The sequence below is a fragment of the Lissotriton helveticus genome, chromosome 12, assembly GCF_964261635.1.
Source record: "Lissotriton helveticus chromosome 12, aLisHel1.1, whole genome shotgun sequence".
In the NCBI taxonomy this organism is placed as follows: domain Eukaryota; kingdom Metazoa; phylum Chordata; class Amphibia; order Caudata; family Salamandridae; genus Lissotriton; species Lissotriton helveticus.
Window position 1 is genome coordinate 599,279,900 of NC_136073.1, and position 12,659 is coordinate 599,292,558.

The 12,659-nt window shown below is 43.6% G+C and overlaps 1 protein-coding gene across 1 annotated transcript in view; it reads right to left on the bottom strand.

Annotated features, from left to right (window-relative positions):
* MPZ (myelin protein zero) overlaps positions 1 to 12,659 on the bottom strand; it is a 55,526-nt gene that overhangs the window by 11,648 nt on the left and 31,219 nt on the right. Inside the window, exons 3-5 of the mRNA XM_078670039.1 lie at positions 10,533 to 10,746; positions 8,007 to 8,142; positions 6,974 to 7,031 (exon numbers count right to left, since the gene is read on the bottom strand). Coding sequence (XP_078526165.1) covers positions 6,974 to 7,031; positions 8,007 to 8,142; positions 10,533 to 10,746 — 408 coding nt within the window. The remainder of the gene's footprint in view (positions 1 to 6,973; positions 7,032 to 8,006; positions 8,143 to 10,532; positions 10,747 to 12,659) is intronic.

A 12,659-nucleotide genomic window follows, 5' to 3' on the forward strand; every position in this document is an offset into this window, starting at 1 on the left:
CTAATCTGCCTTTCTGCTAGTGTCACATGACTGTTAATGGCTCTCATGTGGTGTTATGTGTATTGCTCCCAGACAGTGGACAAAAGGCTTGGGTGTGGAGATGTGTTTTTCTTCCTTGTGCAGGATAGCCTGTGTGGTTGTGCCCAGCCTCTTCCTGAGCTTCTAAGGGCTCCTACATAGGCCTGGCTCCTTTTGTCTCTCTAATCAGCTCGGCTCTAAACCTAGTGGGAAAATGGAGCTGCCCTGGAAGTTGTTTGGAGTGATCACAAGGGAGAGTTTTCCAATTCCATAGCCATGCCTCTGGGTGGGCACAGGGAGCTCTGATCAGGAAAAAAAAGGCTTCTGCCATATTGGATTTAGGTAGAGAAGGGCACTGTTGAATAGTTTACAGTAAAACACACAGGAAGTGCTGTAAATGTGGGTATAGTCACCCCTAGGATTGGTTAGGGAGTGGCACTGGCCATAAAAGTGGCATCCTCATTACCTCCCTCAAAACACTCTGGACATGTGAAGAGCAGAATAATGACTACTCTGCTGCTGAACCCCGAAAGAAGACTAGACCTACTTGCCTTTCAGCCAGGACCCCAGACGTTACTCCAAGTGTCAGTTGGCTGACCTGTTTGAGTTACAGGGATATATCAAGCTTCCAGTTGCCTCTCACCCTGCAACTGCCCAGCTGACAAGCCCTCACTGAACCTGCCCTGAACCATGCTGCTGGCCTGCGTTGGAGTGAGTCCTAACTCCAGCCAGTGCTTACCAGGCCCTTGGCCCTTAGTTGGAGTTAGAGTGCAGTCCTCCTGCCCACACTAAAACTATTTGCCAACTTTCTGCCTGGAGAAACGATAGAGACCGGAGTTGCCCTCGCAGCTGCAGCCATTGACATCAAATTGCCGATTGGCCTCAGCTTGCTGCTTTTCCCTGCTGAAGGAGATCTGACTTCCAGAAATGTTTCTGAATCTGAACATCACTGAGACCAACACCGAGTTGAAGCCGATTGCCATTGAGACTTTCCTGGGGACTGACTTTGTCTGCTCGGAGCTTAACTGCCTTTGTCGATCAACGCACCAAGATCCTGTGCTTTAGCGACCTGTCATCATCGTGCCCCACTTCGGATCCAGCTTGCAGCTTGCCCCGCCGATGTATTGTCGGCAACCACTTTTTCTCCCCATACGTTTTTAAGTCAGAAAGAAAACTTTCCACCGGGACAAGCCTGGTCCCTATATCCACCCGTGATCAATTGGAGTTGGCTTTAACGTTTGACTTAGACCCGGTCTAGGATGACCTGAAAACTGGGATTGGCACTTTGTGCTTTTTAGCACTATTTTAATTCAAACCTAAAAATTCATATCTCTGATTTTACTAAATTGATTTTTGTCATTTTGGTATCATTTTATTTATTAAAAACATACTCTATTTTGCTAAATTGAGATTTTTCTGGTGTTGTGTTTTTACTTTATTACTGTTTGAGCACTGCATAAATACTTTACCTGTTGTCTCTACATTATGCCTGACTGCTTTTCAGGCAGCTACCAGAATGTTAAGCACAGGTGTATTTAGTGACTTTTGTGGTTCACCCTGCAAAGGATTGTGGTTATCATATGAGGTTTTTAATTCTCAGCCCCCTCAATTAATACTCAAATTCTTACAGTGGACAAAAGAATGAGGAGTCGGAATGCTACCCAGAGCAATGCATGTTGTTAGACAAATTGCAAGTATTCCTCCTATCACCTTTTGTGAGTTTGATTTGCCACCTTAAATGGCAAGTTGCATGCCCAGATGTGTGTCCCTTGCTTACTGTGCAATTTTAAACAAGCTATACCACACTGACAAGCCAAATTCAGGGAAAAAACAGTCGTTGGTTGCTTGTGTTCTGGTTCATGGAGGGTGTGGCAATTCTAGCTGGACTATTCCTTTTGGAGCAGGATCAAGACTGATTTGCACACGACTGGGTCCAAACTGAGGTAGCATGGTGAGGAAAAGATCCATGGGTTGGAATGCTACCCAAACCAATTTCCCATGTTTAGACAAATTGCCAGCATTCTTCTCATCACCCCCTGTGAGCTTGAAGTACCATCCTAAGTGGTAAGGGTATTCCCAAACATGGGTCATGTGCTTACAGTGCCTCTCTATAAAGTCAAGCAAGACCAAACCTAAGAGCCCCAAACATGGTGAAACCAGTCCTGGGTTGGTTGTGTATGCTTCAGGGAGGATCTGGCCTAGTAGTTTGGTCTGGACTATATCTATTGGAGCAGAATCAAGACTAATTTTCACATGGCTGGGTCCAAACTGAGGTGGCATGTTGGGCAAAAGAACAATGCAATGGAATGCTGCTCCTCCCATCACCTTTTGTGTGTTTGCTACTCTTAAATACTACAGCATGTACCACCTTCATCCAACCAAACCAAATAAGATCACCCAAATGCCTGCTGAGAAACAAATCCAGATTCTTTAGAAAACAACATTATTGAGCCGTCAAGAAGCACTTGGAACTATTCATCTGAATTGGTTTAAAAACTAGACGAAACACATGCTTCTGTATCAGTATTAGTTGAATGATTTTTATAGCACAATTCACCATTGCAGAGAGCACATGATACGACAGGCCAGATGGTTACTTCACCATGCATGGTCATTAGAGACCTAACCAAGGAATACTGGCAGATCTTTGTGGCCCAGGGCCTAAAGAAAAAACTGTTTCAAACTCATTATGGTTCGGCCTACCTTTTGGTCTTCATGGGGCACCAGCAACTTTACGAAGATTGTTCAATTCCTTGCTGCAGGCACACACGGGCTGTGCTGCTGCTTATTTAGACATTATCAGTTATAGTACAGACTGGCCATCTCCTCAAGACCTTGTAACAACCTTCTCCAATACACCCAGGGAGTTTGGTTTGCATACTGATCATAGAAACAGCCTTCCTGCTGCTACGGAAGCCAGATGCATAGGTTACATGCTAGGAGACGATCAAACCATAAGTAGGTAAATACTAGCAATCAAAGTCATTCCCTTTTTCCCAATTAAGGAGTTAAGAGCCTTTTTGAGTATGGTGGAATACTATCAATTGTTAATTCGTCAATTTGCTATTATAACTGATCCCCTGATGGAGTAGCCTCAAATATTTGTTCCCATTATGCCTACCGTACCCTTGTTTCAACATGTCACAGCTTCACAAATCCTCAAAGCCTGTCTCTATACTTTCTCACACTTTTCATCCAAAAACAGAAGCCCTTATATCTTACTCTAGGGATCAGGTATTTCTAAAGCTTGTGTTTTTCAAGGGGTAACACTGTCATTTACCCATCTCGTGCCCAGCAAACAATCGTGCCAAGATTAACATGCCGGACACAACTGTCCTTGAATTTAGTTGTTTGTGTTCCCTGACTAATTTGTTTGTTCCACCAATAATCTACTTCAGGAAACTAAGGTAATGTAGTTTTAAATTATTACACTAAAACCTTTTTATTTTTGTTTTAAAAATGCCTTAACATTAAGACATAAATATACCTCCTGCTGAATGCTACACTACATTTTCCCGATTTTGAACTACAAATTTGGCAAGGTTTTTGAGTGCACAAATCTTTACATATCTAGAGGAAAATTGTGCAGTCTCAACAGTACTCAAAGAGGATTGCTGTATGATTATATCAGCTGGAAAGACCAATACTGCAAGTTAATTCCTCTGTGTGTAGGGGAAAACTCAGATTTGAGTGCAAAAAACTCAGGGGATATAGGGTGGCTTTTGCACTCTATTTTTACCATGGTTTTGAATAAGGTCAATAGCATTTGACAGGCTTGTGCCATCATTTGCCAAATCCAAAGATTAGACAAGACAATGTTTCATGATGTGTCTGCTTCCTTTGTATAAATTATTTATATAATGGCATGCTTGGTTTAATATTTGCCAGAGATAATAATTATGTTATATTCCAGCACTAATTCCTATCATTCAGAAATGTTACTTACTTTCTATTTTCTTTGGGCACAAGATAATTGAGAGCTAAAACTTTAATGAACACACTTGATTCCACATGTACAGACTGATTGGTTAATCAAAAGGGAGGAACCGTGAGTTTTTTCAATAGGTCCTGCAAAATGCTCCTAAAAGGTAAGTCAGTGAAGTGGGTGTGCAGTTCCCAAGGGGGGGAGGGGAGAGGGGAGTGCACAGGTCTCTTATGGATTCCCCTCACACACCCCGAAGGATGTCATGCTTCATTATTGGGCTGTGCTCCTTGTCTGGCTGGCGCTGCAATGCCCGACTGGCACCCGCGAAGGGGCTCTTTGCTGGAGATCTTTTAATTGACAGCTGTTGGGTGCGGGAGGGTATGTGATCAAGGTAGTGAATTGAGAGTGCAAAGTGAGTTAAAATAGGTTCAGTACTGCCCTGTATAGAACACATTTTATTCTGGGGGTGTACTAACCTAACTATAATGTGCGAGCCCTGTCTGGAGCCAATGATCCTACAGGGTCTAGATAGTGTAAGTGGTCGACATGTTTCTCGCCTTCTGCCCTAATGAGTCAATCGGCAATTCTTCAGGACCGGTGTATTTAAAAAAAAAAAGGAATATAGTTTTCCTAACTCTAACACTACCACAAAGCCGGTGCTGAGTACCGTCTTGTCACCAGCATTGCTCTTAGTGTGCCAGGGCTGAAGGCCTGGATAGTTGAGACCTGAAAAAGTAATAATAAAACTATTATAGTTCCCATACTTGCAGAGTCGAGTCTGGATAGGAACATAGTCACCAAGTGCAGTGCTTCCATGCGTTAACTTGTTGCAACCAGTGGCAAACAGGGGAAGTTAAAGTGAAGATTTGGTTATTTAAAAAAAAAATCTTGACTCAATGCACATCACAGAGTGCTATGTCGCCAGTGGATCAGTTAAAACATGTATCCCCTGCATGAAGTGATATGCAAAATAGTATAACCCCATGTGGCAGTGTGGTCGTATGGGATGGTGTGTTTCTGTCACTGGGACATGATTAGTGTCCTAAGGTAAATGACAGTAGTACTGATAACCCAGGGCTCATGATATCATTAGTCCTGACATGGGGAAAAGCTGTGCTTGTGTAATCATGCAACTGTGTTTGGAGTGCAATTCTGCATAGTAAGGGAGGGCCACCCTTTTGTAAGTACTGATCTTATTCATCTAAAATTGAACGGTTCAACAAGAGGCCGGTAAGACTGTATGACTCGTGCTTACGTTTATATGTGTGCGGCTGCCCGCCTGTTGATTTTCAATTGACAGAATCGAGCAACGCAGTTCTCGTTTGGCAGACCCATCAGCACCGGACCTCATTACCAGGGGTGATGTCAGGCTTGAGTGTCATGCGATGTGTACCACACTACCACCACGATGTGTTTCACACCATGTGAAGTGTACCACCCTGACCAAGCTACTATTACGACACTAAACTATCTTGGTGCACCCTCCCTTACTCCGCAGAATTGCACTCCGAACAAAGTTGCATGATTAAACATGCACAGCTTTTCCCCACGTCAGGACTAATGACATTATTTTATCGTTTTATTTGTTATTTTTTCAGTTCTCAACTATCCAGGCCTTCAGCCCTGGAACACCAAAAGCAACGCTGGTAACAAGACGGTACTCAGCACCGGCTTTGCAGTAGTTATTAACACTATATTCCTTTTTTTTTAAATACACCGGTCCTGAAGAATTGCTGATTGACCCGTTAGGGGCAGAAGGCGAGAAACATGTCAACCACTTACACTATCTAGACCCTGTAGGATCATTGGCTCCAGACAGGGCTCACGCATTTTAGTTAGGTTAGTACACCCTCAGAATAAAATTTGTTCCATACAGTGCAGTACCAACCTATTTTAACTCACTTTGCACTCTCAATTCACTACCTTGATCACATACCCTCACACGCCCAACGGCTGTCTCTTAAAAGGTCTCCGGCAAAGAGCCCCTTTGCGGGTGCCGATTGGGCATTGCAGCGCAGGCCAGACGAGGAGCACAGCCCAATGATGAAGCATGACATCCTTCAGGGTGTGTGAGGGCAATCCATTAGAGACCTGTGCACTCCCCTTTCCCCCCTTTTTTCCCCCCTTAATTAATTAATTAACTGTATTGTGTTTGATTTTGGTGTTCTGTGTGGTGCCTTAACTCAGGGACACGTTGCATCATGAAATTGAGGTTAACACAATCTCCAATCCAGTAAATTGTGGGAAGTCAGATTGAGGTAAATTTTGGAGGGTCTGATTTTCTTCCTCAACAGTTTGAGCCAATTTGGGCTCCCGGCCTTTGAAATCAAGAGAGGCTGTCTTCTGAAAGCAGACTCTCATATATGTGCAGAGATATTTCATAACTTTCCACGCCCAGTCTCTATGGCCATTTGCTAATAGTAGAGAGGAAACTTGGGGATGCTGCACACAATAAGAGTGGCTAAGGCGAAGTAGAAGTGCTGTGATAGAGAGAACGAAAGAGACAACAAGAGATCTAGACTGTATGAGAGACAGATAGAGACACTGAGAGGGATAGCTTCATAGGAGTGCATCTCTTTGCGAGTTCCAAAACCCCCAGCTCTGCCTATTATAAATGTCATCACTTGCTACCTGTCCTTTACCTGAACTCAACCATTCCCAAGCCCTACCATTTCTAGCAATTCCAGTACCTCTCACTTGCACAGTCTACCATGCCTAGGCTCTTCTGCTTCTCAGCTCTACCAGTCATGAGCTCTGCTTCTGCAAAATTCTACACAGTAGGCTCCTCCTCTTCAATGGTTTATCACTTGGCAGTATAACTATTTCTAGGTTCCTCCACCGAGAGCCATGTCTGAGCTCCGCAAGGTCAGAGCTATACCACTTCTAACATCCACCATTTAACACTTTTAATCACTTTTGAGCTCTACCATTCCTTACCTTTGCAACTTCTACACTTCTTTTCTCAAAACATATCATCTCATGTTCTCATTGGTTAGCGTCATGACTTCCTGTTAAATTGGTGGTGCTTACCTGCCGGCTTCGCTTTGAGTCCTTGCCAGATTTATGAAGTTTCCCCCTTTCCAGTGCACTAATGGAAAAAGAAAAGAGAAGTCACATTCAAATACAGATAGTTTTCTAAATAGTTCTCTAGATACCATGCCAGCCAAGCTAGTTAAGGTGCCTCAAGAGATCAGGAAAAAGACACATTGTTTGTGGTAAGTGCATGCACACTACACAGGATAACAATGGGTATCACACATTAATGCTTGTGAACTGAACATATTCCCTGGGGCCATTATCTGATGATATCCATTTCACAGATGCTCGCTAATTGACCACTGTACATTCAAATTATAGATTGGCACCTTCCCACATTTGGAGCTGGCTGGTTTAGATCAATTGCATATTTAATCAAATATAAGAAACGTGTGGCCCTTTTTACCAATAGATTCTCTTTTCTGTTTTCAAAGCCAGTGATTTGCAAAATCACAGTATCTGCTACCACAAAGTCCAACGTCCTAATGAATCAAAGGCACATTAAGATTCACAAATGTCTTTGTGAGTCGCAATGTACTCTTTGCAAACAACTACAACTTGTATGGAAAAAAAGGATGTGGCATGCACACCTCCCATCTCAATGATTCACGATGCAATGTAGTAAGGGTTTGCGATTGCAGGGATTAGATACTGGCATTCAAACGTGGGTAGTTTCAATTGCAAAGTTTAGGCCGTCTGTGTTGTACAGCTCCCACTTTCTGAATGTCATTGGGTAAGTATGTATGCTCTCCCCAGTGGCTACATATTTTGCAATTTTTCCCCTGAAAAGAATGACAATCTGTGATAACAGAGATCCGCTATCCCTCTGAGATCTCCAGCATTTAATTCCCAAACCTTTCAGTAGGATTCACACAGAAATGTATTTCATGTTTTTTTCCATCACTATTGTTAGGCTTGATCATGGCAAGTCTTTTATCAGACAAAGCTTTACAAGGATTTCGTAATAATTAGCAAATACTCATAATCTGATAGCAGTTGAAATCCCTGGACTTCTTGATATCCTTACCTGAGGTCTCTTCTCAGTCTTGCTTGCCTCTGCAACCAGCAATACCTTATAAGGTACACTATAACAGCAATGATGATCACCACACCAAGCACTCCTCCAACGATGGCTCCAACAAGAACCCCGGGTCGCAAGGGCACTAAGGAGAAAGGAATGAGAAGGGCTCAAGTACAAACGAGAAGTAAGTCTGTTATGCAGTGGGCATTCAGAACAATACCCTATCTTGTCATGCCAATCATAGTATTGGAAGTCTGTGTTTGTGCGAAGAGTCTGGGTTTAGGATCAAATTTAGCATCACAAATCCGTAAAATGTTCTGCATGCTCGGTTGAAAAAAATATCTGCTGGTGCTCCCAATTGTTATGTAGTTCCTATTCTCTCATTAGTACCACTTCCCTGAAGCTATTAGAGATACTGCATCATCAGTAAGGTTCAAGAATTAATAAAATCACAGATCATGGGTCTATTCCTTCTGCGCAAGATCTGTGCAATGTTCCCCCTATTCTCATTCCCTGTTCTGAGTCAGTGATCCCCCCACTTCAAGTGTGGGACCCCATTTCTCCTGGGCTCTTAAAAAAGTATTTGCATGACATCAAATCTGGCTCCCCCCTTGATCCAATGCCCCCTCAAGTTCTGAGCTCTCTGGACTCAGCCTCACTCCTTATTATTTTGGATGTCCTGAACGCCTCGTTAACAGAAGCTATTGTTCCTAGTGACTGGAAGCACGCTATGGTGGTTCCACTGCTGAAAAAGGCTAACGCTGACCCCAACAATCCCTCTAATTTTCGCCCCATCTCTTTGATTTCATGTTTTTCCAAGATCTTGGAAAAACATGTTAACTCTTTGCTTAATTCATATGTTGAAACCTCCAATTTTTTACATGGTTCTCAATCCGGGTTCAGGGCTGGTTTTTCTACGGAGACCACTCTGTTGGGTGTGTCAGAGACCATTAGACGGCAGGTGGACAATGGGGAGACGGTGGCACTCATCTTGCTTGATTTGAGTGCCGCATTTGACACCGTCTCCCATTCCATCTTGTTGTCCACCCTGAAGGCTATTGGCGTCGGAGGCTCCGCCCTGGCCTGGATTGCTAATTTTCTTTCTGATCGCACGTTTCAAGTTTTCTCTTCTTCTTCTGTTTCATCCATATTCCCTTCCACTCACGGTGTTCCCCAAGGGTCTATCCTTAGTCCCCTTTTCTTTAACCTGTATGTGAGACCCCTTGCTTTTTTGGCAGAACAGGCTGGTCTCACAATTTATTCCTATGCTGATGACACTCAAGTCATCTACTCATTGTCTACCAATAAAAATCTTCCCTCTTCTTCTCTTCAATCCGGGCTGAAACAAATATCAGATTGGATGCTGAAGCACAAATTAAAATTAAACGGGGACAAGACCGAACTGCTCCTGTTTGGTTCAGACACCTCGCTCTGGGGCCCACAACATTGGCCACCTGAGATGGGGCCTTTACCTATTCCCACCGTGTCTGCTCGTAATCTAGGGGTTATCTTTGATAACCAGCTATCATTTAAACAACACGCGGTGAAAGTCTCAGCCACCTGTACCACCATCATCAGGTGGCTGAGGAAAATTACGTGGATGCTGCCTGCCGACACCCTGAGATCTGTAGTCCAGGCTCTTGTCACCTCACGCCTGGACTATGGGAATATCCTATTCCTCGGTGCCGGCAAGGAGGTGACCAGGAGGTTTCAGGTGGTACAGAATATGGCAGTCCGCCTTATCTGTCACCTCCCTGCGAGATCCTCGGTCTCACAGCATAGGCGTAAACTGCACTGGTTATGCATCGAGAGCAGAATTAAATTCAAAGCACTCTGCTATATGCACAAGATCATGACAGGTAGAGCCCCTCATTATCTTTCTGTTTTGGTTCAGCAATACATCCCCCCCCGTACACTTAGGTCCTCCACTCAGAACAAATGTAAGATCCCTCGTGTCACCAGAGCCAAAATGGGAGGACGCTCGTTTTCCCTGCTGGCACCCTCGTTATGGAACTCCTTACCCCAATCTCTGCGCTCTGAACTTTGTTTTCTGAAATTCCGGAAAGGAATTAAAACTTGGCTTTTTGATTTTTAACCTTCCTGGTCTGACTCTTTCTGTTTCCCTTTCTGCTCAGTTTGCTTAGCGCCGGGAAACCTCCGGGTAGCTGTGCGCTTGATAAATGTAATTATAAATAAATAAATAAATAAATATGTACAAAGATACTTCAAATTCGCAGAGATAGCAAGGCTAAGTTTGCAAAAGCAAAATTCCAGTTAGCAATACACAATGATGCACTTGCCACTCCAAATAGTAATCCACACATTTCTAACTTGCAAGGCACTCCCCTTGTCAATTGCAGGGTCATGCACAAATTCTTTGTGATCGCTCTAGTGGTTGCGAAACATGTAATGGTTACGGACTACCAACGATGGGCAGGAACCACTAATAAAGTGTAAGGTGTCACTGCATGCTCTCCCCAATGTCTCTGTTTGTGTTATTGTGATCTAATAGCCCCTTTGACTTGCTCTTACCTTTCTGAAAGACTAAGAGATGAACAGAAGAGGTAGTCCCCACCACATCAGGCAGGTTCTTCACATCGCAGGTAAAGGTGCCATTGTCAGTATGAGCTAGCTTGCGGATTATTATAGAGCCATCTTTCTTTCGTGGGTTACCCACAAACTCCAAGCGATCCTTAAATGTTCCAACTTCATCAATGTAGGACTTTCCTTTTGCATAGTGGACAATCTGGAAGAAGAGGGGAGTACAAGGAGCAACATAAATAACAAATAAGGATTGTGTGAAACTGTTCCTGCTGTCTTTTCACGATGGGTCTCAATAAACTAGTTTCCTCCTCTAGTTCTCTTTAGTTTGGGGCTAAAAGCAGCATGAGGCAGTTCAACAAGAAGTTTGATGCGACCGAAAAAAGAAATATGAAAGGCCCTATTCGCAAAGGCAAATTTGCTTGTAAACATACATTTATGACTGAATTCAACTTTTTTATGCTTGCCATGAATTTACAAAGGAATTCCTTGTGTGTGTACATGCATTTACTAGTGTGGATTTTTACACAGTAGTAAATCCCACTCAACGGGTGGGAAATGACTGTTCCAAGGTGCGATTTGCTTGGAATGTTTGTGAGCACTCAGAAAGATATACATTTGTGGGCATTGTCAAACAGATGTATGACATTACAACGCATGCTTTTACCACGCATGCCTTTACAACGCTGTTTTTAAAACGCATGCCTTTACAACGCATAGTGCTTTGGGGCACTGGATAGTGAATAGTTTAATTTACTATTCCAACTCCAGTCCCCGTGGATAGTAGGGAAGGTGTTGGATAGTAAATTAAACCTATTCCCTATCCTAGAGCGCCCCCCCAGCGCAATGCGTTGTAATGGTTTGCGTTGTAAAAGTTGCGTCGTAAAGGCACTGCTTGGTAAAAGTTGCGTTGTAAAGGATGTTTCCCTGTCAAACTCTTCTGCAACACCCTTTCCGACATGGAAAATGTCAGAGATTGACCCCTTCTAGGGTGGAAAAGCGAACTATTCATCCCCAGATTTGCTAGGGGCATAGAGGAAGTGTTTTCTCTATGTGGGAAAAATGTTTTCCGTACGGAGAAAAAAATGTGCATTTACAGGGAAGAACTTTGTGGAGTTCTCTGATATTTTTAGTTTTCTTTTTCTGAATAGACCCCATTGCTATAAAGTTTCTTTTTTTTCTTTTGACATATCTGTTTTATTAGTTTTACAGAGTGCTTAACTGATCACACTGCACAAAGTACAGAGGAATGTATTTCACATCAAGCGCCTTGAGCCCTCCACCTATTTAAGTCATTCAGCTTTCCCTATACCAAAAGTACACACTACATTCCACGTATGGAACCTGCAGTCCAGGCCCCCAAATGTTACTATGTTTTCGGGGCAGCCCCTAGCTTTATAGTCATGCCACTCTTCCTCGGCTCAGTAGTCCATTCTGGGTCTTCATTCATTCAGCATAGGCAGTGTCTCTGCTCTCCAGTGTCATCCGGGGACATGCATATAGTGTGCCAATAACTGAATATATCTACATTTCCAGATCGTGTAGCAAAAGCTGCCTAGTTATGTTCTGCAGCATAGGCAGTGAGGGTCAGGGTGTAGTTCATCTTGTGCTGCCTAGTTGGGCTAAAATATACCGTGTGCAGATATTTGAGTTGTACTAGCTTAAGGTGAATGAATAATTCTAACCTCCACCCAGTCTTCTTCCGCTAGTGTGCCTATGTCCTATTCCCACCGTTCCCACAATGTGGCCTTGGGACCTGGGGTGTTGTTGACTGGGGAGAGTTATATCTTGGAAATGCTTTTGGCTCGAATTGAGGAGACTGTAATGTGAGCCTCAAGTGGCTTGTACTCATGGACTACCGGAAGAGCCCCTCAATGCTGTTCCAGGGCATGCCTGAGTTGTAAGTATCGATAAAATTGCAATCTATGCATATTGTACACATTGAAATGGTGTTGGAATGTACACTGTGTGCCCCCCTCCCAGATTTTGCCCAGTTTCGAGATACCAATGGTGTCCCAGGCTCGGAAGCCGCACAGGGCGATCAGGTGTCAGAGCCAACTTCTGGCCCACAATGGGGTCTCCTTGGTCAGGGTCCCATGTCAGCGTATCCACCGCAAG